The 27,928-nt window shown below is 41.1% G+C and overlaps 1 protein-coding gene across 1 annotated transcript; it reads left to right on the top strand.

The window, feature by feature from the left end:
- The first annotated feature begins 160 nt into the window (after positions 1 to 160).
- LOC140230069 (dual specificity tyrosine-phosphorylation-regulated kinase 1B-like) lies at positions 161 to 27,327 on the top strand. The gene is made up of 10 exons (XM_072310276.1): positions 161 to 306; positions 2,232 to 2,393; positions 6,311 to 6,499; positions 18,352 to 18,499; positions 19,342 to 19,628; positions 21,191 to 21,337; positions 22,277 to 22,414; positions 23,427 to 23,557; positions 25,185 to 25,357; positions 25,961 to 27,327. The coding sequence occupies exons 1-10, from the start codon at positions 232 to 234 to the stop codon at positions 26,755 to 26,757; spliced, it is 2,247 nt and encodes a 748-aa protein (XP_072166377.1). The 5' UTR covers positions 161 to 231; the 3' UTR covers positions 26,758 to 27,327.
- Positions 27,328 to 27,928: the final 601 nt, after the last annotated feature.

Here is a 27,928-nt window from a genome sequence, read left to right as displayed (position 1 = left end):
GGAGATTGCCTGGCTAATCGCACATGTGCAGTACTGTGGCAAAATCACAACAACAACCAAAATGTTTATAACTTTGCAATTCTTCGCATTGAAAATAGGCCTCTCAAGTATAGTAAAAGTTCTCTCCTTTTCTCCCCCACTCTCGTCTTCCGGTATCCAGGACGCAGCGCCAGGCGCCATTTTGGCCCCGTGCAGGGTGATGGTGATGATGCGCATTGTCTGAGGGAGCGGATGAACGGCGACATGTCGGTAGCCTGCTCCAGTCAGCCACTCAACGGACAGCCACCCAACCACCCACCATCACAGGTCAGGGCGCCCTCGCTTCCCCTCCTTTTGTAATGCTCCCTGTAAAACCAGAAATTTTCGCATGCACGAAACTTACACAATATTTACAAGGATTTCGATTTTAATTTTGGTACATACAATGTTATATGTAGCAGAGAGATGCAATTGTAAATAGAAGCTGGATGTTCAAAGTTCTGCAATTGAAATTATACATTCATGTGATTTGTTGATAAACATTTAAACATTAAACATAAACATTAGAAGTTATTTTAATATATGACTACATAAAAGAAATGAAAACACATTTGTGAAGTATTTTTTTCAAAATCATTTTTAAAATCATACTTTTAAGTTTATTTCATGTGAAAAGAAGGTACTTCTTCATTTGTACCTATTTGTTATGACATTTGATCTACAACCATGTATATTTGATAAACCCAATAGACTACTTGGCACAGTAAGTACAAAGATCAATGTCCCATCCAGTTTATTGCAAGATTCTATACAGTCATAAAGAAAAGCTTATATTTGATATGCTCATTTAAGTATTAATACTCCATAAATATTTAATCATGTTGTGAGATATGATTTTTAGAACGTGACAATTTGAAACATCCTGTCAAGACAGAGGGATGTGTCATATATCAGATATCAATGACAGTTTCGAGTAACAAGACACTTAAAGGCTACAGTCAGAACCATTTTGATTGCTTACACTGGATGAAAACTAGGTCAGTGACATTCTTATAATCCTTTAATACAGAAATGAAAATCCACTCAGTATCCAAGTTAGTTTTTAATAGCTGGACAAAAGCCATACACACAGATTGTGGAGAAGTTTCTTTGGAGTCAGTGAACTGAAAATGGAAACCTACACGGTGATGGTGTCACTGACATTCATTCTCTATTGATGTCACATTGAAATGATACACACATACCATGTACATTTTTCTTATTCATACCATACTTATACAAAAGCTTTTTCTTCATTTTTTTTTTTTTGTGAACAAAAGGGTCTTTTTGGTGTATCAAAGAGTGCAGTTTTGATAGATTTACTCCTTTTTGTGGCAAATCTGAAAGAAACGTTGCAAATGCTGCAAAGAACTGTACTTTTTAAAATGAAGTGGTGTCAGAGGACAGTGCCTACACCTTTAATCCCTCCTACTCCGTCTCCCGTGTTGTCATATCCCGTTCATTCCCGTTTCCATTAAAGGTCAATGGACTGAGAATTGAAACCGGCGCGGCAATGACGTCATGGAAATGATTTCTCACCCCACCCCGCCCCCACCCCAACGGTGAAATGTGATAGATAGCATGTGCTGAGGAGCACGCATGTTTCAATCTTTGTCAAATACGGTGGACCGAGGATCACAGAAACAGCATGATTCGTAAAAGTGTAGCCTCGCATGCTGAAAGTTGAAATGAATTGATCAGGCCTTGTTGAACAGGTATCAAAAATGGTTAGAATCTCATTAAATTAGGACAGTTACCAGAGTTGAGAATTCAAAGTGTCATGAAGTCCCATTAAAAAAAAAAGAAGACATTCAAGTCAACTGCATCTATGCAAATTAAGCAAGGTGATGACATTGCCTCACATCCTTCCGTTGTTTTAATAACAAATTGCATATTTTTTTAGCAATTCAAGTTAAGGTTTTCAACTCAACAAACTTGTCCCCCTAAGAAGGGTGCTTGCTGTCTTTGTCTTGAGAAACCCTTTTAAACCTCTTAAGTCTTGTTTTTAAAAACCTTACTTCTCGTCTATGGTCTACCAAATGGGAATGAAGAGTGGACATAGTTTGTAGTGGAAGAGAGTAGGAAGTTAAAGATGTAGGCACTGTTCCATGACACAATTTCATTCTAAAAGTACAGTTACGCATTACTCATGTATAAATATGATAAATTCAAACGTTTTCTTGTTCTCTCAATCGCCGACATCGGTCCAGCAGGATACCCCGAACACGTTGCAGCGAGAGCCGATCTTGCAGCAGCAGGCCGAGGAGATGGCTGCGATGCAGAGCCGCATCCCGCACACCTTCCGGGACGCGGGCCAGGCCCCGCTACGCAAGCTCAGCATCGACCTCATCAAGACGTACAAGCACATCAACGAGGTGCGTATCAGTATCGAGGAGCGCCATCTAGAGTCTCCAAGTATTTGATTTTTTTTGGGTGAATTACTAGAAACTTCTCCGGTTTTTTTTTGTGTTTTTTTTTTGTTCTCCTCATGATCAGGTGGAACAGGAGACCATTATGTAGAGTAAGAGAGTCTGTAGTGAGCATTTAGAATCTAGAAAGTCATCAGAAAGTTCAACTTCCTTTCGCAATATTTCAGTGCAATGATTACCGTGGTCCCACATGCCTATTTCCATTTTATTATCCTCTAGTGCCAGCGTGCGAACCTTGAGCATGTGTCCATTTTCAGTGGAGAGATTTAAATGTGTATGTAACATGTCTCAGATCATACCTTGCTTCACCTTTGACAATTTGAAGAAGAAAACACACAGACAGACAGACAGATGCACACAAATCGACCCAAATAAAAGTGTTGCCAAATACTCTTGACATGTCATGGTTCATCGTAAACTGCTAAAAAGACACCTTTCATTTCACCTGGGAGGAGAACAAATTACGCCTGTGTTGTAAATGCCACATTATCGCCATAAAAATGAGCGTCAGGGAGTAACGGAAATAGATGTGTTGCCAGTTTCGTCAAGCAGAGTTAATAATTTATCTATTTATATTTTTTTTTTTTCAGTGTAACAGATCTCAAATATGATATGTTGTTCATGGTGGCCACTGCCTGTGAAATACCGGTAGTCACAGTTGTATGTAACCTCTCTCTATACACTACAGTGCTATCAGTTATAAAACTAAATGTTTCCTGCAGCGGAATCTTATTGCTTAGAGCTCGGGGAATTCGAAAGCAGTATTTTCCTTTTACCTTCTGTTTCCTCTTTATCTTTTTCCGCTCTCTCTCCTTAAAGTACCTACACTGTAATACACAGTTTTCAATTTATAATAACGCAGAGACGAATTTATTATCCTGTTTGACCGGACCTAGTGGAGCTTGCATTTTAGGAACATTTATTTTTATCTCATTTTATTTTATTTCATCTTTTTTAATAAAGTCCCAGTTGATTTCTTGATGAAATCCTTCGATAAATTACTCTTGAACTCTGAGGCCTGAATTGAAAATGACATGGTGACTGTGTTCTGCACTCAAGATTTAACTAGTCGCATGCTATTGATACATTAATTACTTTCGGCTCCGCACAGTACAAATGCAATACAAGCTCATGAGGGATTATGCGTACGTAGCTTACCCATCCCTACCCCCACCCCAGCCCAGCAGTTTCGTGAACTGCAGATGTCTACCCCGCTTGACAACCCTCATTTTACTTTTGGGACAAATTTATGAGGGGGTTCTCCAACACAAACATGGCATCAAATAAACCTGTCGGGAGGGGTTATTTGGTGTATTTCGTGGATATATGACATTTTGATGGGAACAACAGCGGCTGCTAGTTGCTAACCCCAACAAAGGCGTCGCATTGTAAAGCAACATTTGGAAAGCTGATCCGTAATGATTAATTGTAGCCAACCCTCCAGCTAAAATTATGGCTTGAATGATTTGTTGATGTTGTAATAGATTTCTGTTTTGTTTTGTTTTGTTTTGTTTTGTTTTGTTTTTTTTTTTTGTATTATTGTTATGAAACTATGATTGTTGTTACTTTAATTGTAGATTAAGGGGGACTGAGGGATAATAAGACGTTTCATCTGTGACTAAATTACTGCAAAACATGATATTTTCGTGGCATGACATTTTTGTGAACTGGAGCCAACAGCCTTTTTCGTGGCATTAAATTTTTGCGAGTTGCCTCTAATATTCAATGCATATAATGTAAAAAGAACTTTCACTGCCTGTATGCATTTTAATTTTGTGAATCTTGGCTCTCGCGAAATTCGCAAAATTAAAATGCACAAGAAGATTCCTCGTTTTACAGTAGTAAAATGTTACACCTTTAAGATATGATTCATCTGTTGTTAGTAAACATCTACAGCTGTATGGACAAATTTGAGGCAGTGTTTTGCTACATAAAACACACTGCAATGAACATTATGCAGCTGTGATGCTTTGAATTCTCTGAATACCAGACCTGATTGTCTTTCTCATTTAAATTCTTGGCTGAATGACTCTGAGCTGGTCTTCAAACAAGATTATGTACATTTCTTCCAGGTCAGTCCTTTGTAGTTTGTTTTGTTACTTTTCTTGTATTTAGAAACTGAACTCTGAAAACTATGTTCTCTAAATTCCAGACCATTGTTTTGCTGAGCGACCTTAATTGCATAAGCATTTTTCCTCTTTTTTTGTTCTTGTTGTTGAAACAACAGTTTGGTTACTTCTTTTGTTCTTTTTGTTTGTAGTATATAAAGGCATTGATTTGAGAAGCCACTGCCACACTGTAAACTTTCATCATACCTGGCTAGAACTGGTATGACTCATCTATGTGCAATTTCATGTCAGACATAGGGACATTTCTTCTTGTTTTTGTTTAATTTTTTCATGTTTCTCTTGTCCAATGTCTTGTTGCTGTGTGTTTATGTGTGTGCTTTGTTGTATTTGATAATCAGGTTTGATTAAGGAAATAGCCTTGAAATGAGTACTCAATCACCGTGTCTGATATCAATGGTTTTGTGTGATTACAGTAACGCCCTCTTGCAAAGAGGGATCAAGTATCATGTATTGGTTTGAAAGAAGACTGCTGCGTGCGGATAACATGTTCGTAATAGTCTACACATGAGCTTAATAATGAATGCTATTGCTATTTCCAGAGTATGGTCTCTACAGCAGTCATGTGAAATTGTAATGTATAGAAAGTACAATTTTCAAGTATTCTTCCTTGAGTTCCAAATTGATCTGTCGCAATCTCTAGGCTACAACGTGTTCTTGTAGTGCATCGGGTTTTGCCTGTCGTAGCCAAAACAAATATCAGCACAATGAGTAAATTACAGCCTTAGGAATCATAGGAAATTAGTAACAAGTTGATCACTCATCACTAAAGCACTTTTAGACTCAAAACAACCACTATTGTATACATTTTTATACGCCGCAGCTGGTGATTTTTTGTATACAATGCGTAGCATGCATGTTTGTGTACACTTGTGTGTGTGATGGCATGTGCTTTGGGAGCTTGTGTGTTGTGTTTGTTTATGTGACATCACACCCTTGATTGAGTTGACGTTCCAGACATTTTAGATCAAGGCTTGGACGGCATAAATAGAATCTTAATGTTACCTCTTCTGTAGCCTGACATCCTGATTATGGTGGAACAGAGTTTATACACATTGTATAGTGACAGCAGCTTTAAATATGATGGATGGGGCAGTAGTCTTATTATCCACAGTTCCACAATTGCTCCTGATAATAGAATGCTTTAAAAAATATGCCGTGGGCCCCATTTCCTTTAGTTTGCTGTAATAGCAAGTCGTGCATTTAAAAGTGGCATGGTAATGACAAGAATCCTTCCTGATTGGTTGCTGCTACGGGAAGTTGCTACTCTAGTAACTAGAGTTGCCGTGGCAACATCTTTTATGAAATGGTACCCCGATCTCCGAGGGGGACATCTCATGAAGCATTCTGGTGGGTATTTTTTCGGACAAATTTGCTCTCAGCCAATCAGATGCAAGGATATCAGTAACTTAAAACAGTTTGTCAGAAGAAATATCTGACAAAATGCAGAGATGCCAAGTCTGTGATACTGAAGGGGGCTCCCTTAAAACTTGAATATCTTTTCATGTTCTATCAAAGAGGACAATATGAAACTTGAAAGTGCCTCTATCTAGGGAATATATTTTGACCCAGTGGGATGCATGTAACAACACACTGTGTCTCCTTATTTGGTCTTAGGCATATTCCAGTGATTTTATGTATTTCTTATTTATTTATTTATCATTTATCTATTTTTTAGGAGGAAGGGGTAAACCAAGCAAAGGTCTGACCCACTGTGATCCTTGTATTCCCATACAGGTATACTATGCCAAGAAGAAGCGGCGAGCTCTACCAGCCCAGGGCGACGACACCAGCCACAAGAAGGAGAAGCGGCTCTACAACGACGGCTACGACGACGACAACTACGACTACATCATCAAGAACGGGGAGAAGTGGAACGACCGCTACGAGATCGACTCGCTCATCGGCAAGGGTTCCTTTGGACAGGTGAGTACAGAGTTTGTCGGACCCCACCCCCCCCCCCACCACCATTTTCGTTTGCTGTGAGAGTGAAATGGCGATTCATGTGAGAAGGAGACAGTGTGGGGATGCGTAATGGATGCATACAGGCGACACAAACTGGACCAAAGTGAAGAGCTACGTTATGATCTCGCCATGGACGTCGGGATGAGAACTTCACCTTTAAGATCCTACCTGAGCTTTACACACTACAGCCATGGTCTTAATGCAAGAAATACTGACACGAACACAAACACAAACACAAAACACCAACACACACCACAGACACACTTACAGATAATATACAATCAGTGTATGGTTGACACCATTGGTGCAGAATAGCCTGCAAGTTGAAAGAAACATATCCTCCACTGATTTAGGAATTGAGCTGGTCTAAATTTTGCAGACAGACCCATCTTGCAGTTCCTGTCATCCGTGGCTGCTAATCTATCTCTGGTTAAAAACGCAAGCTACATGCACGTTCTTATTTGTTTGATAGCATAGATGCGTATGGAAACTTGTTGGATTAAGAAATTAAGGGGAGTGCATTGATGACAGTGTTTTTGCTGTGTAGTTGGGTATCATTATGTTAAGTTTTTGGTTAAGTATTCAAAACATATTGATGAATAAAAATGAAAGATTTTGGTGACTGTATCAAATTTGTAGTTCACCTCACATTCTGTGTGTGTCTTTTCTGAGGATTCATGGCTGTGTCTTCATATGTGCTGGGAGCGAGAAGTGACCCACCAGGCTTTTCCTTAGGTTAGTTTGTCGTCTTCGTGCTCTTGTATCACTTCTGGGCTCGATATTTGGTATCATTTCGAAATAAGATGTCACAGCCCAGACTCACAAGGCCGGCAACTCCGGGTTGACTGTCCGCTCAGAGGTCTTGCAATGTCAGCTTGCGGATCAACGTGCCAATTAGCGGCACTTCGGTCAAGGCGGTGAAAGCCAATATGTGGGACTGTGGAGAGTGGGTAACACTGTCCTTGGATTTCTTGTGTCAACAGACAGACACTGTGTTTCTAAGGGAGGGGTCTGATGTTTCCTCTATCTTTTTTTTTTTTTTTTCTTCTCGTGATTCCGGATTTGTCACGTTGTACAGTATGAAACTGAATTTCCAGGTACTTCTGTTACATAATAAGGATAAGGATCGACACTGTTATATGATGGACTCACTTTTGAGGATTGGCAAACTGACATTAAAGGACTTACACGTTGTCAAAGTCAGTTGTTTCAAGTTTACAGACTTGTTAAAAGTGTAATAGGTTTATACCTTCATTATCTTCACTTGGTTAGGTTTTCCTTTGGTTTGCAAGGTTTTTTTAAAGACATTGCTTGGTGGAACACAGCGTCACACCACACATAACACTGCATAAGAAAAAGAAGATTTTATTAAGAATGCGAGGATGGAGAACGCTTTGTTGCCACGTTATCGATGCAAATGAACGAGCCTTCAACCCTATTAACGTCATGCGAGCGTGGTATCGCCAAATGAAGTGGAAAATTGGGAAATTCCAGGTTTTCAGGCAGATATTAAAGGACGGTGCTTGTAAGGAAGTGTGGGGGAGGGGTTTGGGAAAAAGTGATTTTTACCATCAATCAAGAGAGGTGAGAAGAAAGGAGGGCACTTCTTCACAGAGTTGAACTATTTAAAGGGGTGATTATGTATGAATACAGAGATCGGTGTTTCCAGTTTAGCATATGGGCTCCATTTCATAGACAGTTGCTATGGTAACAGCTCTTGCTACAATGGGCAAGTGCCATGGTAATGAAAAGAATCCCCTATCCTGATTGGCTGTCGCTACAAGAAGCTTACATTCAAGCAGGAATTGCTATCTTTGATTTGAAACGAGACCCCAGCGTTACAAATTTGTTTGACTTCTTACGTAATGTAACCCAGAATCTTGTCGGGTGAGCTCGAGTGTGAGGGTTATTTCACTCCATTCTATGTGTGCGTCACTCATCCTTTTTGCTGATTTTTTTTTTTTTTTTTTTTTTTTTTGGGGGGGGGGGGAGGGGGGTGAAGATGTTCATTGCAGTGTTCTGTGCAATACTTATCTACCAAGTCACCCTGATTCTGCAGAAGAGTTCTTGATAACTTTTAATTTTTCTTCAGTGTGAGGATGAGAGAATATAGAAATTCCCCTGACCTGTTTCTTGTTTTTGTCTACTGAGATGCATGTTCTTTTCCATACTATTCTTTGTGTAGATAGATGGATTGGTAGATGAGTAGATAAAGTGATATACGAAGATTGATGAAGAGATATATAGATGTAGCTATAGATAGATATTTATAGAATGACATTTCCGTTTCTTTTGTGCAGTTCCATTCACCTTCTAAATCAGAACAAATGGCACGTCTTGGGACTCTTTCGGGGGACCAATTCACAATACCCGATGTAATGGATGGCTCAGACAGCTATTGCCACACGATTAGTCGCCAGCGAGTGGGACTTATTGCTCTTTAGTGTAGAATGCCGCTAGGTGTGAAGTCAGACAACTAATCAGGCATTCTTTTGTTTGGATTTTGGATGGTATTTGTGTGTGTGTGGGTATGTGTGTTTCCATGGAGATGCGATGCTCGACTGAATCTTTACATCACAGAAAATTGAGGAATGTGAGGTGTAGCGATTACACCTGATCTTCTCATGAGTAAGAGTCGTCACTGCTCCCCACTAACATTTTCGATGTGGGAAGGGGGGATAGAATCTTGGGTTTGGCCAGACGTGACCTTGCCTTGTATCAAGGCTTTGTTTTCTTTAATGCAAACTTGGCTTGGGGCTCCTGTTGTGGTGTATGGTATCCTTCAACGTCCACAGGGTCTTGTGAGCGCAGACAATCTCTTGGTTTTTCCTTCTCTGTTCAAATAAAATGATAGATGAAAACAGGCTTGAAGACAGTTTCTGGTCTGTACTACTAGCCTCGACAGTGTAAGTCTTATGGCTGACAGACAATGATAGAAATAACAGCTTTGAGGGTAGTCCACGGTATGGTAGGACAACTTCAATACAATTTATTCTTCCGCAGATTACTTGACCATACATTTTCCAATATACCTAATGGAATAGATTGATAAGAGACCTGCGATCAGGTTTTTTTTTTCTTTTTGTTCCTTATTATTGTTGTGTCTTATGGTTTAAAGTATGCATAAATTTAGTTTGTTTTATTTCTATTAGGAAAAGTGATAACAGTATTTATTGATAAAGGAAGTTACAAATCAAGATGGTCATGACACAAGTGCAATAGTTAACTTTCGATCAGCTATCATGAAAGCGAACGGAGAAGTTTTTTGTTTGTTTTTATACTTCAGTGAGATTCATAATGCTTCGTGCTTTGATATACCACTTTATTGGAAAAGGCCATAAAATGGTGAAATTGATTATATGCGTGCAGGAAAGCAGTTGAAAGATTGGTATTTTCATTAGTTGACTTTTCTTTATGGTGCATAATTTAAGTATTCAATATCTATTAAGGCAAGATTGGCACCTGTTCAGCTATGTATTATTGAACGGCATTACCGGGTTAGTTTGAATCAAACCCAGACACCCTCACATGGTTTCAAATCACAGATGGTGGAATCTCGCTGTGAGAGCTGCATGTAAAGTGCACTCTTTCTGTTGATTCAAACTCCTTTATTCCACTCATCCACCCCCAACCCCTACCTCCCTGAAAAGAGTCAACAACATTTAAGCTATTGAGAGAATGATAGCAATGAAATGAGAGAGAGAAAGAAAGAAAAATGATGAAAGATGAAGAGAATGAAAAGTGATTTCTATTTTCAGTAAGCAATTTGTGACTGAGGTTCATCCACCCTCTTTTTCAGTCGTCTGAGGTTCATCCACCCTCTTTTTCAGTCTATTTTTCTATTCCCCCTCAGGGAGTATGAAGTACAATATACATGACATATCTTGACATCCAAATTGTCCAATTCGCTCTTTTTCTGCCAATGGCTTTACAAAAGTTCTTTGAAACGGAAAGGAAATTTATTTGCTGAAGGATGCGTGGCTCTTTATACACAGAAAAAAAAAAGAAATATGAGGGCGGGGTCTAAAGTCTTTTTATTCTGGACACTTGACCCATGACTGATGCTGTGAGCTAGTCAAGGGTCAGAGAGTAGCGGGTAGTGAATTAAGGCTCCCTTTTTCCGCTAAACCACCATTTTCTTTTCTAGGAGAGAGAGGTTAATAGAAAATAGCCATCAATCAGACCTCAATGGGACTTAGGTCAAGGTCTCTATACTTAAAAAATTTGATGAAGATGAATGATAGGTATATTCAATCCTTTTCTCTTTTTTTTTCTCCTACCTGTACATTGAAAGTTTTGAATGCTTTCCTATTATCCTTTCCGCTGCTATTTGATTTTTTGAGGGTTGGAAAATATGTACAACGTAAGGTGATAGAATTGTGGAGATCCCGGAATGCCCAACAAACTGATTTGGTCTATTTGCCAAGTTATCCTGATGACCTGCAATAATTTTTGAGGAAAATTATGTTTAGCAAGTAAAATTGATTCGACATTGGACTAAAATTTTGGTCTTGCGGCAGTTGCACCACAGCGGTTGCTACTGAGAATAAAATTCAGTCTGCCTCCACTTTTGTGCAAGCGCATAGCAAAAACTTTCCCAACTTGCCAAAATTGGCGTTTATTTGGGCAAGGGCCCCATATGATTTGCACAGGAGAGTTTCCCTGACAGTGACTGCGGAATCAGGGCCAGTGGGTTTGTATCACTCCCGTCTTGTCCCTGTGTAACCTCCAAAATTTAGAGCTTGCTTTGCGGCGATTTTGTCGGTGCTGAGAGCTTTGTGAATAGCAAGCGTGGGCACGTCAATCATGCAAACGCAACGAATGAAATGACCAAAATGCATGCCCCCTGGTACCAACCGGCATTATTGTAAACGTTCTGGAGCTCTGGATTCGATAATTGGCTTGTGCTTCTTTAGAAAGTAAGCCAACCTTATCCAGCCCTCTTGTTAAGGTGCTGAAAGGGATCATTTCATCAAGTGCATGTCCCTTCCCTACCCTATCCCACCCTCCCCCCCCCCCCCCAACTTTCTTCCCAACCTCCTTGTCCACTATCACATTATCCATGGCAAGCAGAGCTGATAAATTTGCCAAAGCTTGTAAAGAGCTGAGAATAGGATTTCTCCTTTGTGTTTCTTGGGTTAATCCTGCCTTTGTCCTGTCTCTGTTCCAGTTTGAATGCATCAGGTTGAAACCTTCATCTTGTAGAGGAAAGTACACTCCATCCCACCTCCCCCCCCCCCCAAAAAAAAAGGTACTTAAAAAAAAAATTATTTTCCTGTATTCACTACACTATTAAGTCACAATATTGGAGTTCTGCAATGGAAATCCAACACACACATACACAGACACACACACACACACACACAAACCATCATGAAAACTGTTACATGTGTATTTTTCTTCTCCTATATCACTTTATGTTTCATCTCAGACAACCTGAGGTTTTTTGTCTTGAAGATTGAGTTTATCCTATGATAGTCTATCAATATCAGAATATTTTTACTGCAACAATAACTACAATTTATTTTTTCTTCCTATTCAAGGTTTCCTTCACCACATACTGTATAAGAGGGGTATTTGCATTCAGATTTTAGCCAGCTGCATCTGTATTAAGCTATTGCTTTTTGTCACCGATTTGTTGAAATGAAGCTATAAGCTGGGACTACCCTAACTCTTGTTCTATGAGGTAATTCTGCCCAGCCAGTTGGTCTAATTATCGAGGAAGTAACATTGAAGTAGAATGGAAGCAAGGATTACTAGTGTCTTTTGTTCCTCGTGTAGACTCAACCTGATGTGAATTGCCAATGTAAATCCATTGAGTGTGTATTTATGTGTGTGTGTGTGTCTTTGTGTCTGTAAGGGGGGGGGGGGGGATATTCCTCCGACAAAGGGATAAAAGAGGGTAATAAGAAATGGATTAGGGTGCTTAGCTCAAACCAGGTGGCCTCATAGGGACCCACTAATCCACATTGAGTGAAGAAACCCTCTGGTGACTCTGTACCAGGCATATATTCCTTGATGAGTCTAGAGGATAATGCTCATCTTCTGGTCAGTTTGACTCATCAGCATTGCTGAGGAAGAAGCAAGTTGAACCAGCCTGGTTGAAACATGCAGTCCCACGCATAAGATTGTGCGTGTGTGTGTGTGTGTTTGGTGGTCTTAGGGCCAGACTGAAAGTGATCCGGGGGTGTGTATTTGTGTGTGCATGCACCCCTGCACCCCAGCAGTTTGACGGTCTACATTGTTCCCATGGAATTTGCGAATCCAGGCAAGTCTGAACATGATTTGTGAACCTCTTGGTTTGCACGTGGTGGGGCCATCCTCCGAAGGAGCACTGGAAGATATATAAAATCCAACAAGTTTGTGAACAGTCTGTTCATTCTGTGCCAGAGACAGATATGAGGGAAAGTTTTCTTCCCTGACTGACTGGTCATAAGTTTGGAAGAACAGTCTTGCAGATGCCTCTCAATTCTGCTGTCAAACCACTTGTTCCATCTCCGGGAACGGGGTCCAGGATATCATTTCGCATTCCTGTTTTAATGGTGATGAGTCCCCTTTGTGGCATGCAAGGACTTGAACGACATTGGTGGAATCTGTGAGTCTGGATGTAGCTGAGAATCTAACGAATCTTTGTGCTTTTAACCAGCGCTGTGGAAAGAGGCCGTCTTTGACTGAATTCTGTTAATACGTAGACTGTGCTCAGAATGGTTGAATGAGGAATACCATACCGTGCACGTTTTACCTTCTTGCCTTTGCTCAGTTAGTTCTGACCATTATAGCATGCTGTGGTGACTTCAAAAGCTTGTCGATCAACTACAAGCAGCAGGAAGGACAAGAGAGAAGGAAAAACTGAGATGGTCAGAAAGTCACAAATTAAGCAATCTGCTCCACATCTTTCAAGAATATTGATACTGTTTCATTTAGCCTTTCTAGAGGGAGATCTGTGCCGTTACAACTGTACAAGTTGGAAGACATATTTTGACTACAGCAAGATTTGTTGAACTGGACTTGGGATCAGACACTAAAGAGGGAAAAAAAAAAGAAAAAAAAAAAACTCTGTACAGATCTCACAAACATCCAACAAAGGCAAATATTTATTTGTGCGTGTGGGAGTCGGGACTAGCAGCGGAATGTTAAAAGGCATTGCACTCACATGTTGTGATTGACTGAACAGCCCAGTACATCTGATGCCAACAATGTGTGGGGTGTTATCCAATTAGTAGCAAAGGATTTGTGGTTTTTGCGAAATATTTCATCCCTCTCGGATCTTATTTATCACCGACGTTTTCTTTCCTGTTTCTCTCTCTAATAAAAGACCCATCTGAATTTGACTGTTTGTTTACTGATTTTTGATCACTTGTTTGTCTACGTCCCAGTCCTTTTCATCATTGTTTGAAAACAATGGTAAAGTGGCTCTTCGGCATTCCTGGCAGCGAGATTTTCTCACGGTGAAATATTCAGCCAGTCATCTTGTCAACTATTAACCCTTGGGATCTTTGGTGCACTGAGTGGGCTAACAGTCCCAGCCAGCTTAATAGCTCAGCTTGTTCTATTAAAGGCAGTACAAGCAAGTCTTGACATGAAGGAATATGAAATGGATAAGGCTGACCTCTGAAATATAGCAAGCAATTGGCATCAGACACCGACATTTGGAGTATTGGAGCTAAGTAAAGGAGAGTTCGGTTTTTGCATCCCCAGCCAGAGGTATTTTGTCTCCCAGCCATGTGGGACACTAGTCTCTGCTCAGGGCCCAGGGGCTCGCACCTGTTTGAGGAGGGTGTGCTGTGGCGCTACCAGATCATATCCGTCGTAGGCAAGGGAGTTCATGGCAAGGTAACAGAGTGACTGGTATGGAAGACTATCCTCACATTGGGCAGGGGGTCACCCTTTCTTAGACAACAGGGGGTCACCCTTTCTTAGACAAGCTGAAAATTCTGCTTTTCTGTTAATGATGATAATGATAATAGTAATGATAATGATGATGACAATAATAATAATGATTATAACTTTAATAATAATTATAATGTTAATGAAATAATCTTTCCCCGATTCTTCCTTGCTCACCACCACATGTGGTTTAGCTATCATGCATCCATTCTGAGAAGTATCAGTGTTGAAAAAGACGTCGCGCTGTGATGTTTTTTTATACCCCCGCCAAACGAAGTTTGAAGGGGGTATATAGGAATCAGCGGACGGTCGGTCGGGCGGTCGGGCGGGCGGTCGGGCGGTCGGTCCGTTGCAAATCTTGCGTCGCGAACTGCTTCCTCAGTTTTCGACCGATTCCCATAAAACTTGGCACAGATGTGTGCCTTGGGATGTAGATGTGCAAGACATATTTTTTTGACAGTACCCAAAAGTACGTTGCCATGGTAACGGCATATTATGGGCAAAAATGGGTACAAATCTTGCGTCGCGAACTCCTCCCAGTTTTTGATCAATTTTTATGAAATTAGGTACAGATGTTCATCTGAATATGTTAATGTGCAAGACACATATTTCCGCAGTGGCAAAAAGTGCGTTGCCATGGTAACGGCATGTTATTGGTAAAATATAGGGCAAAATGCTTCATGGCAAAAACTGCTTCATCAGTGTTCTTCCAATTCTCATGGAATTCATATTGAATGTTTGTCTTAGGATATAGGTCAGCATGACACATTTCTTGACAGTGACAAAAAGTATGTTGCCATGGTAACAGCTCACATATTATGAGCCAAAATGATGGAAAATTATGTGCTGCAAACTACTTCCTCAGTTTTTACCCAATTTCCATGAAACTTGGTACAGATGTGTGCCTTTGGTTGTAGATGTGCAAGACGCATTTTTCGACAGTACCCAAAAGTACGTTGCCATGGTAACGGCATATTAATGGCAGAAGATCAAGGAAAGATCTTGCGGATTTAACTACTTCCTCAGTTTTTTGACCAAAGCTTATCAAATGTTGTTTTGACTAAAGCTTATGAAATGTTGTTTGGCGGGGGTATAACCAGTCGCTGTAGCGACATTTCTAGTTATGCCTCTGCCACACAGTGTCGCCGCAGGCAACATTTGTCTTCCCTTCAGATATAGTGTAGTTATAGGAGTGATCCACACATACGATGTAGCACATCAGCCTCATTTGTTTATGTTTTTGCTGTATATGAAATACTACCTGGAGTCTGAAGTAAAGGCTAACATGACAGATGGTGGTATATTTGCAAGTACCTCTGCACTCCATGTCCATGTCGGCTATGTTTAATCAGTAGAGAAATATCAAAAGAGCTGTACAGTAAACTGTATCATCAAAATTGGACTTTAAAATAAGAAAGTTAATGAAATTTTCTGTTTCACCTGGATTTACAAGATTGTGATAGCTGTCGGGTTTAAAAGTTTATAGATGAGGTGACTGTTAAAACCATAGATGTGCATGTAAATCTTCACTATCTGCCTTTAAAAAAAAAAAAAAAAAAAAGAAATTGAGAAGAGGAACTTGTAATCTTGCAATCTTTCAAAAAAGAGTTACCACGACAACGTCCGTGCAATCTTTTCTTTTACCCTGCCTGTTAAAGTGGTCCCCGCAAAATGCTGCACGGACATTGTCGCCGTAACTTTTGCCACATTCTACCCAAGCCAGCTTGGGTAATTACCCTGACATTACCCCGACAGCCGTAACAGCCCTTCTGTTCAAACGCTCTCGCGGTAACATTCCTTTAATACACTCAAGACGTATGCGCAATAGTCCAAACAGGATGGCTCACTGCTTGTCGATCACGTGTTCGAATTGCAACCATACCCCCTTTGCGCATGAACGGGTATGTTGTTGTGGAAACCTACCCGCAGAAGGTTTCAAGTATGTGTCTGTGAAAACGGTACCCATTCAATAAAGAATGATGACTTTGGGGTAAGGTAGTTTCTAGTTGCTAAATTTTTACTACAGACATGATTTTGTGATTTTAGCTTATATTGTACTCAGATGAATGGAATAATATTGAGTTGATGACATTTGTCATCTTGACTCTTTCTTTGAACTTGTGGTTCTGACCAATAGTTTGTGAAAAACAGGTGAAACTTCAACCTTCCATAGCCTATTAATTTCATGATATTCTGACTTGATGGGATTCCTACAGTCTCTCCGCTGGTCTGAATTCGCTCTATTGATGGAAATTGACTTGCACACCGTGGGAAAAGTGCACTGTAATGGGAGTTGTCTAATTTTATGTATCCTGTTCGGTTGAGAGAAGTGAGGTGATATATTTTTGTTCTTCCTGATGATAGTGCATGCATGTGCAACACACACACACACACACATGCACTCACACTCACACTCAACACAATGCATGCACACAACAGGCAAACACACACTTTCAAGTGCGAAAAAAAAAATGAACACACCCATAACTACAAAAGTTTCTATAGATATACAGTCCTGCAGACAAGCTTATCTGTCAGTGAGTATGACGAGAATCTAACCTGCAGTACTTCCCCTCCCGGCCAGCGAGTTTCACTCACCTTATCGAGAGCTCGACTTAGAAACTGAAGTTATGGTAACCGAGATTAGATGCGAGAACATTTTGTGTGTGTGCATGTGCACATGTGTGAATATATGTGTGTGTACAATGTTCTACCCTCCCAAAATAACTGGGTAGACTAATTTTTCGCGTTGTGTTTCTGTTCTGTCTCGTCTGTGTCTGCTAATTTTGGAACATCTTTTACGGAAGGTCGTTAGGGGATAATGAAGCAGTGAAACCATCTGTCTGATTGCCCAAAATAGCTCTGTCAGTCCCATGATAACGAGGCTTGCTTTGATATCAGAGAGCTAATGTCATAATTGAAGTATATCCAATATGTGTGGCGAGAGAGAGAGAGAGAGAGAGAGAGAGAAGGGGGGGGGGGGGGAAGATCAGCATTTCTTTTGTTTTTTGGTTGTTGAGGATACCATACATTATTTGTGGTAAGCCTTTCATAAATGATTTATCATGCTAAAGTTTTCCTTTCAGACAGTAGTGCTAGGATATAAGTTACAATATGTGTGTGATCCACTTTAGAAATACCGTAGCTCACTAAAGAGCACGGTAACATTTTCTTCATACACACAATGTACGTAATTCAGTAGTGTTGGCAGGATTCTCCAAAATTGTATGCTTTCAAGAGTGTTGTTGTTTCCGTTTCCTATTCATCGGAACATTATTTCGCAGCTCGGTGGGCAAAGATCCATTTTTCATTGCAGCAAAATCTACCACAAGTGGGACAGCGTCTTTAAGGGTGGAAGTGATTATCTGGTGCAACAAGGCCAAACAGTTTCAATTATCATTGTGTGCAACAAATTTGCGGAATTTAAAAGCTTTTCTCATCGCGTCCTGTTTCCCATCCCAATGTCAGTGTCAGTCCTCGATAGTGGCATGCTTTATGGCAATTAATTTTTTATCCTCTTCATGTCAAATATTATGATCGGGTAAGAGCTTAAGTACTGCTATTAAATCGTCCCATCATAATGTGCTGAGAGTAGGCCAGTTTCTCGATGCGTTCACATTTTAAGTGGATATCTGTTGATGAGAACCCAGTAAACATGCTAATTACTGGGTGGGGGTCATGGTTGAATACATTACCAGCTGGTGTAATCTAGCTAGCATGCCTTTAAAGTGTTTTGAGATAGAACTTTTGGTTTCTGGAAACACAATTTATTGCAAGGGCACGTATATCCAGGGAGTTTCGATGTGTTTATAACACTTATCTTTTAGTTTTCCCTGAGCTGAGAGAGCCAACAATGTTTCAAACAAAGTATTTCTTTTCATTTTATCATTGCCGTCATCGTCATCGTCATCGTTGTCATCCTGCAGGTGGCTAAGGCTTTCGACCACCAGGAGAACGAGTACGTGGCCATCAAGATCATCAAGAACAAGAAACCCTTCCTCAACCAAGCCCAGATCGAGGTCCGGCTCTTAGAGCTGATGAACAAGCATGACGCGGACAGCAAGTACTACATCGGTGAGTTGCGGCGGAGTCGGTCCATCGGTCCATTGTGAATGCTCCATGCTGTGTTAAAACTATTTTTATTGTACAGTATTGAAGGTCACGAGAGTGAAGCCACTGCATCACGTTTATAAATGGATTGAAGGCTGTAGAGTCCGCTTAGGGTATGTGTACGTTCAGAGCAAACTTTTCGGGATGGAAATATGGTTTTGAAACCATGTTTTGTGGTTTGAATTTTGCCACAAACCGGTAGTCGTATTTACAAACATGATTTGGAAACATGGTTTGAAAACACACTGGAGGTGCGATTCAAAACCATGTTTCACGAGAAACATTGTCTTGAAAGTCGTATAAAATGCAACCGTGATTTGAAATATGTTTTATAAAGTGACATCATAGTTGTGCACACCCTGTTTGATCAAATTAACTTTTTTTCCCCAGTTTTTTCAGTTGATTAATAAAGTCTTTGTATTATAAAGCAAGAAAGAAACAAGTGTAAATCTTTTAGGCTGAGAAAACAAAAGAGTCTCCTGAGAATAGTGATACTGAAATAATAATTAGTGCTGATTTCATGGAAAAAAAAACATTAAATTTTAGTCTTGATCAGGGTTACATCTTTTTGATTCGTCATCCTCAATGTAAAAATTTCAGAATTTGGGTAGCCATCAGGAAATAAATTGTTATTCTGAATGCAATTAGAACGGTACTACAGTCAAGAATAGAGAACCTCAGACTCTGGGAAAATGTTTGAGTGATGTTGAGATCATGTCTTGCACTTTCTACCTGTCTCACCATCTCTGTTTTTGCTTCTATCTTCCAACCTTTGCTGCTCTTACACCCCTCCCCCCATTTTACAGTGAAACTCAAGAGGCACTTCATGTTCCGCAACCACCTCTGCCTGGTCTTTGAGCTCCTCTCCTACAACCTCTATGACCTCCTGCGCAACACCAACTTCCGCGGCGTCTCGCTCAACCTCACGCGCAAGTTCGCCCAGCAGATGTGCACGGCCCTGCTCTTCCTGGCCACGCCTGAGCTCAACATCATCCACTGCGACCTGAAGCCCGAGAACATCCTACTGTGCAACCCCAAGCGCAGCGCCATCAAGATCATCGACTTCGGCAGCTCATGCCAACTCGGGCAGAGGGTGAGTGTGGGACAGATATTTCGGGGGCGGGGGGGGGGGGGGAGGGGAATGGAGGCAGAATCCTCTCCCTAACTCTCTTAGCTCCTACTTCCTTGGAGTGCTGTTAACACTTTGTGTAATGTACTGTATACACCATATATTTAGCTAGTCTAAATTTTCGCGAATCTGAACTTCCTGGCAATTTTGCGAGTAGCTAAATTCATGATTGTGATGAATGGAAAAAATGTATGCCCGTCGCATTCTTGTCAGGATCAGATTTAATGTTTTCTTGTGTTGTTGATTTTGTGAGTAGCACCCAACTCGCGAAATTCGCAAAAATAAAATCCTCATGAAATATACGGCACATTCAGTAGTTGACAGTTATGAAAAATTTAATACGACACTTTGCTCCATGTTCATCAAGGTGGTTGCATCTACACACCCCATAGAAATATCAGTATACATTTTAATACAAACGAAAAACAACAAAAACCCACAAAAATCAAAGTGATGGGATTTCATAATTTCATTTTTGCCCTCAATCTCAGCCAGGGAGTGAAAGTTCCTGCCCTTCAGACGTGTTTTGGAGCTTTTGAAGTTATGATGACTTCGTAATCCACAGAGTCTAGCGTGGTTTGTAGACTGCCAAGAGGAAGCCAAACAAAACGAGAGGCATGAAAGACTCCCTGCTTTGAAAATGCCATCTTCAATTAGCAAGCAGAGAAGTCTCAAAGTCTTCTTATAGCAATGGATGATGGTGGGGAAAATGCCAAGGGTAGTGGCAAATGACAGAATTGTGGTGGTAAATTTGTGGCAAGATTGGAAGCTGTTTCGGTGCTTGTTTGTGAGGCTTCATTTCTTGGTTGTTATTAAATTGAGAGCTGAACTGGTGCATATGATTGTGCATGGTGACACAAATGAATGCACCAATAGTTCATTCATGCAAGGAAAAAGCAATGTACTGCAACTGCAGTTGCTATATTTACTACTGAAATCTATATTAATATATGTTGTCTATTCTGATCTCTTACCGATGATGACCTTTGTGGCCTCTGTGTACTGTACTATTGAAATCTATTTTGATATATGTCATGTCTCACTGACCTTCTGGTCCAATGTATACTACCAAAATCAATTTTGATATTGATCTTTTACTGATCTTAGGACAGTGAATCCTACCAAAATCTATTTGATATTTATCTTTTGCAGATCTTATGGACCATTGTTTACTACAAAAATCTACTTAGTATTTCAATATTTATCTTATGGGCCAGTGTATACTACTGAAATCTGTTTTGATATTAAACTCATCTGTTCACATCTCTTGCTGACCTTTTGGACCCATGTATGCTACCAAAATATGTTTCGATATTTCAGCTCTTGTGTGTACCACCAAAATATGTTTTGATATTCCCTCCCTTACCATTCTTCTGGACCTGTGTATACAGCCGAAATCTATTTTGATATTTCATTTTTTCCTGTCTCTTACCGACCTTTTTGGGCCTGTGTATGTTACTACTAATATCTATTTCAATATTTTACCCCTTCTCATCTCTTACCAATAATCTTTTTCGTGCCGGCAGATATACCAGTACATCCAGAGCAGGTTCTACCGCTCACCGGAGGTGCTGCTGGGCATCTCTTATGACATGGCGATAGACATGTGGAGCCTTGGCTGCATACTGGTGGAGATGCACACGGGGGAACCACTCTTCAGCGGGTCCAATGAGGTAGGGACGATCACGGAATGGACTCGTGTCCTGTGCAGACTACTGTATATGCCATATATTTAGCGAGTCTAAATTTTTCGTGAATCGGGACTTCCTGACCATTTTGCACGTGGTTAAATTTGCGATTGCGGAGTACAGTACGAGGCAGGAGAAATGTATTTGTGCATGCCACATTGTGGTCAGAGTCAATATTTTTTGCCTGTCTTAGAATTTTTAAATAGTGCCTGACTGGCGAAATTCATGAAAATAAAAACCTCGCAAAATAGTCGGCGCATACAGTGTAGGTTCCAGTGAACAGGGAAACCCCTGGTATAACAAGGTTGCAGGGATTGCTGATTTTACCTCATTAAAACCAGTAACCCGTTTGAAATGTACCAAAAAACAGACCGACCAAATACAGTAATCGACAATCGGGACTACCGAATTTCACCCTCTTAAAAGTGGTATCTCGTGAGCAAGCTTGTGAAAGTAGCATTTTTCTGTATCATACATAAGCATTGAACATTCCATGTTCTCTGTATCTTTTAACCTGTTTCATATGTTTTGGTTTTTACACATGTTTTAGTTTTATATGTTTCGTATGTTCCATTATTCGCATGTTTTATATTTCTTATATGCACCATGTGACAGGTCTCACAAGTTAATCTGTTATTTTCTGTGCCCCATGTGATTATTGACTTTTATGTATCTTCTTGGGGGCTTTGTACACGATATGATGTCAATGCTCAAACATTCACCTTACTTCAAGACTCAAATGGCAGCTTCTAAGTTTTGTCTTGTCATGTAATGTACTCGACACTAGAGTTAAGCCACAGGATATGCTCAGCCATTGGCCAAATTCACTAACCTCCTATTGTTCCTAGGAATACAGATTGAATATCCCAAACATGTGTATAATGATTCAATTTTCAATGTTGATCTTGACTTGTTGCCCTGTAGGTGGACCAAATGAACAAAATCATCGAGGTATTGGGAATGCCACCAACACACATCATAGAGCAGGCCCCCAAGGCTCACAAGTACTTCATCAAAACGGAGAAGAGCTGGGTGCTAAAGAGGAGTAGAGACGGAAAGAAGGTAGGAATTTGGTTTGGTAACTTTGATCTCTTGATTAAATCTGATGCTGCCTGGCCCCCAAACAGAATGTGCTGCTTCTTCTTTTTCTTCTTCTTCTTCTTCTTCTTCTTCTTCTTCTTCTTCTTCTTCTTCTTCTTCTTCTTCTTCTTCTTCTTCTTCTTCTCCTTCTCCTTCTCCTCCTCCTTCTCCTCCTCCTCTTCTTCTTCTTCATTGTCGTCTTCTTCTTCATCTTCTTCCTCCTCGTTCTTCTCCTGCTTCTCATTTTCCTTTTCCTCCTCCATCTTTTTCCTCTTCTCCTCCTATCCAATGATGACCTCAGTAAAGTTTGCTTCAGTTGATAGTGAGCTGTCTATTGAAATGACAAATATTTGTTTTTCTATCAAATCATATATACCTGCCTCTCAGGTTGAGCAATATATCCCACCATCAGTCTCCATTGTCCGGTCATACCATGTCATCTGCAACAGCAGACCTCCCAACTATTCTGACTTTGGAGGAAAGAATCTGGATTTTGACCAATTCCAGCTTTTGTTTCAAAAGGAGTTACCTATTCTTGATAATTTTACTACACACTCCTGTGGGAACTGCTCTTTCTTTTCCTACTTTTTTTGATTATCCCTATTTTTCAGTTAGAAAGGTTGGGAGGTCTGCAACAGGTTTTTGCAACATAGTCTCAGGATTGCTCCCCTCACCCTGACAAGATGCATTCACTTCTAACTTTTGACAGGGCTTGATGATCATGCCCTCTCGTTAGATAATTGCCTTCTTGCTTTGTATACATCCCTGTAAGGCTGTAAGCAGCTCTTCGCTTGTTCTCAGTGGGAGGGAGACAGTTGTAGCAATTGTTGTGTCTATTCCTGGATGTATTCACAAGTTATAAATTTCCTTGCATTCTCTCTCATGTCTTGAGCCTCATGGTCCCCCCTCATCTTTTGTAAAAGAATTTCCCCGTCTCCCTTTCATTTTCATTCAAACTGCAATACCTTCTGTGTTCTCTCTTTTCTCCATCCAGTACAAGAGTCCTGGCACAAGGAAGCTCCACGATATTCTAGGGGTGGAGCTGGGCGGACCGGGAGGAAGGAGAGCGGGGGAGCCCGGCCACACCGTCTCCGACTATCTCAAGTTCAAGGATCTCATCCTCAGGTGAGACCTGGATGCAAACAAATTTTTCATCTAGTGTATTGTCTGTGATTTTTACTGACAAATTTGCTCTCAGCCAATCAGATGCTAGGATTTCTGTAGCTTGTAACAGTTTTCAGTGATTGATCAGTTTTATGCCCGCTGCCCAAGAGTTCTCATTACACTATGCAATGTAAAAATCAAAGCAACATTTGCCATATGACAATCGAGGCTACTTGATTATGAATGCTCATGTTCACCCATCATGTGGCCTTAGGAGATACAGACCCTGCAGGCAACCTTTCCTTTTGTTTAACCCTATTCTAACTGGGGGGGGGGGGGGGTCAAATTGACCCCCCCCCTCGACGTTTCGCGCCACGATTTCGCAACGCGCAAAGGTTTTGCTGCGTCGTTTCATGACTTTTTTCATTGAAGTCTCCCGCATATTTTGAGACCAAATTCGCGACGTCCGGGTGCATCGTTTTGAAGTTACGTAATGTTTTGCATATGCATGTCAACCAAAAAACAGCTCAAAGTCATGATATCGTGTGCAAATCCAATGCAAATTGTGTTTTTTTGGTTAAACTGATATAAATTAGATTATTTCAACTTTTAACCATCAAAATTAATCAATTCTAGTGTAGATAAGCCTGAAAAAGTGCCTGCAACAAATTTTGGCCAAACAACAATAGAAAACAAAAGGTCTAAAAAACAATAAAATACATAAGAATTTAACAAAACAATAAAAAACAAAAGAAATTGATTTCGATTGTGCTATTTTTTTTACACGCAAATTGTTTGATGTGTCTTGAGGAATTCTGACACAAAAATTTAGCAATCCTCCAGTCTTTTTGATGGAGTTATAGGTGAAAATATGATTTCATGCACAAATTTACATAACTAATTCATTAAAAATAGAAAGGCAATATTTTTCTATTGTATGACCATGTAATCTTGTAGTTGACATCCAGCTCTATCTTCAGGCAAAATTTTGCGGTGATCGCGCGATTGGCGGCCGAGATCTGAAGGGGGGGTCAAATTGACCCCCCCTCAGTAAAAACTTGGTCTCAAATAGCCCAGTTAGAATGGGGTTAAATGCCTGAGAGAGGGGGCGGCATGTTCAAGGTCAAATGCTAGAATATTACATTTCTTGCCATAAAAAAAAGCAAGCAAAAAAACAAAACTAAACAACTAAATATGAAAAGCTTTAGTGGAGGCAAGACTAATTACAGTACAATGTTTGTGGCATCTAAGGTCAAGAGTCAAATTGTAAAATGTAACTGTTTTATTTGCTTTAGCCACAGAAATAATTTGTATAGAGTCAATTAACCCATTGGAGACTAGTCTTGAGTATACTCGAGTCTGTGGGAAATGTGTGGTTAGCAAAATCAACCTGTCCTTGACAGATTAAAAGTTATGGGCTTCAGGCCTTTAGTAGAAGAGGGAAAGGGGGGGGGGGGAAATAACTGAATCTATGTCAAATTTTGAAATGTCACAGAATGTGATGTATCAGCAGGAACCACAACTATTTTCGATGATAAAGTTCATTATATTTTTATGTCAAATGCCTTCGTAGATATTGCCATTTATTCACCTTTGCCTTCTACCTGTCTTTAATGTCTTCAAATTTTTCTGCTCTCTCAATTCCCAGAATGCTGGAGTACGACCCGGCTGTCAGGATAAAGCCCTACTACGCCCTCCAGCACTCCTTCTTCAAGCGGACGGTGGACGGCAGCACCAACACGTCCAACAGCACCTCGGCCAGTCCGGCCATGGACCAGGCCGGTACTCCGCCCACAGAACACTCCTCGGGCTCCAGCTCGGGTATGTCTTGCCCTCCATAATCAATCTCTCTCCTGTCTCGCTCTCTCACTTCCCGTTTTCTTTCTCTCTTTTCCTTCAAATGAGTTCTGATATCTTATCATCACCTCTTGTGGTAGAGATTTAGATATAGAAGATTTCACCAGAGATACAGGGATATTAGCGGCGGACCACTAAGAATTGATGTTGGGCCACCAAACTTCCAAAAAGTCTTCCCTTGGTGGCCCGATTGGGCAGCTAGAATTTGAAATGAATGTTTGTATTCCCTTTTTACTTTGGGCCACTACATTTCTTGGTGGTTACCAACATTTCACATTCAGAGATTTTATTGGCCCAAGCAGGCCACCGAAGAATAAATTCAGTGTCAAATCCTGAGATAGACAGAGCAGATATGCACCGATTGATAAAACTGGAGGACATGCAATTGTTTTCCCATCATGCATTGTACATAACATCTCAAAGGCCCCCCCCCCCCACCCCCATTCACAGTTTGCCAAGATTTTTAAGCATTTATGTAAATGATTAGAGCTTCCTCATTTGTAGTTTGCTGAGAGTTTCAAGCATTAATGTAGGAAATTGTTTGTGCTTGTTTGATTTTTGTGCCAGGGGGCGGAGCAGCAGGAGGAACAAATCACGGTTCAGGGACTGGGGGCCGCGCCCAGTCCGACCCCACCCACCAAAACAGTGGTTCCAGTCACGCCCTGGGCCACCAGCACCCGAACAGCTCAGCCGGCACCATGGACTACGAGTCGATGTCGTCGCACTCGAGCCTGACCTCGGGCATGTCGAGCGGTGACGTGGCGTTTGGCTCGTCGTCAGGCAGTACTCATGGACACTCGTCGCACACCTACCCCCACTCGCATTCCCACGGTCGCAAACACCACCACCACCACTCAGCGGGACACGGACACACGCATAGCCACCCCTCGCCGGCATCTAGCAATGTGCATTTAACTCAAACGGTATTACAAGCCCCGGTAGTGACTATGGGGATTCCCCCGCCCAGTATACCGGTGACTATGGGTATGCCTCATGTGCATCAAGCGGGGATCATGACCACGCCCGGATTTGTGTACTCCTCACACAGTTCGTTAGAGAACACGCAGAGCAGCTCGTTAAGTAGCGGTTCGCTCAACATGCCGCTGGGCAGTTATGCAATAGCGACTCACCACCCCTCGCAAGCGGTACTAAGCAATCCGCACATACACGGGACAACGACGGGGACGGGGGGCATTGCATTAACGAGTAACGTTGGGGGCGCCACCACCAACGTCCCCTACGCATTCGCATTACCAGTGCAACCTGTCAGTGCAGGACTTGTGAACTCGCAGACGCCGCGACAAAGTGACGATTCGCCCATGGTTGGGGTGTGCGTTCAGCAGAGCCCAGTGGCATCACATTGACCACTGTGACCCTGCGTTTTTTCCTTTTTTATCAAAAAATACTACATATTAGCGGAAAGGTTTTCACCTGTAGATAGCATCGATTTTTTCGTTTTTGTTTTATCAGTTGAGTTTTTAAATATCATTTTATCCCGCCGCTATGACGGGGCTTTGGTCAGTGTTTTAGTCCTTGTGGTCATTGCGGTCAAAGGGAAGGTGGTCAAGTTGCAATGGGATACAGGAAGCAGAGAGAATTCTTGTCCATGCCCGAGAAAAAGGAATCGCAAATCGAGAGGAACACATTTGCATAGTTTCCGTGAGGAATGACGTTTCAGACATGGAGCATTGGATTTTCGCGCGACAGCCCAGGCCGGAATCGTCCAGAACTCTCGAAATAGACCAGGAACAGTTCGCGATTTTAGGGCCTGGAACTGACATGGAACTGCGGGCATCCCCCTTCTGTCTGTCTCTCGGCACATCATGAGTCTTTATTAACTCTGTCTGTTTCCCCTGTGTCACAGAACCGAAATACGGTCTCTATCTATCTCACAAATACTTGTGCAAAAGTGTGTGTGTGTGTGTGTGTGTGTGTGTGAGAGAGAGAGTTTGTGTGTATGTGTGTCTGTTGATGGAAGATCATCTGCCAAGCCGTGATTACAGCTGCATCTTGTTGGTAGGATGGCGAAAGGGAGAAGGAAAAAAAAATAAAGAAGAGAAAAGTTGGGAGTCTTTGCGACACTTTTCAACAACCCTCCCCCTGTCTGTGCAACAAGTTCCACCCAATACTCTGTAGATATTTTGAGTTCAGATTGTCTCTTGTGAACTGTGTTTAGGGTTTACCCCACATCCCCCACCCCCAACCCCCTCAGGTGGTGCTGCTATACACATGGTGTGATTTTGAGCACTAGAAGGACCTTAATTCCACCAAGACCAGATGGCTCAAATGCCCCTCTGGTACTCAAGTGGAGATGAAGATAAGAGGTGTTGAAATCATAGTGTAAGGCCCTTCTGATTGAATATTCTTTTATGGTGGAAGGGGAGGGGCATGAATTCATAAATTCATTAATGGGGCTTAACAATGGGCCACCCATTTGTTTCAAGACTTGAAACAGCGTCTGTAGTAAATGTGCAAACAAGAAAGAAAATGTATGATGAATGTTTGGGATTTTGGATTGGTAAAGGATTAATAATC

This window comes from Diadema setosum, chromosome 6 (genome assembly GCF_964275005.1).
Source record: "Diadema setosum chromosome 6, eeDiaSeto1, whole genome shotgun sequence".
Classification (NCBI taxonomy): Eukaryota; Metazoa; Echinodermata; class Echinoidea; order Diadematoida; family Diadematidae; genus Diadema; species Diadema setosum.
The sequence above is the reverse complement of the archived record's forward strand: the minus strand, read 5'-3'. Positions and strand labels throughout refer to the sequence as shown.

Bases quoted from the DNA above. Each gene is read 5' to 3' on its own strand.
- LOC140230069 (XM_072310276.1), top strand. From the start codon at position 232: ATGAACGGCGACATGTCGGTAGCCTGCTCCAGTCAGCCACTCAACGGA. The intron at 22,415-23,426 runs GTAGGAATTTGG...TTCTCCATCCAG, and splicing joins GGAGTAGAGACGGAAAGAAG to TACAAGAGTCCTGGCACAAG. The intron at 25,358-25,960 runs GTATGTCTTGCC...TTTTTGTGCCAG, and splicing joins CTCCTCGGGCTCCAGCTCGG to GGGGCGGAGCAGCAGGAGGA.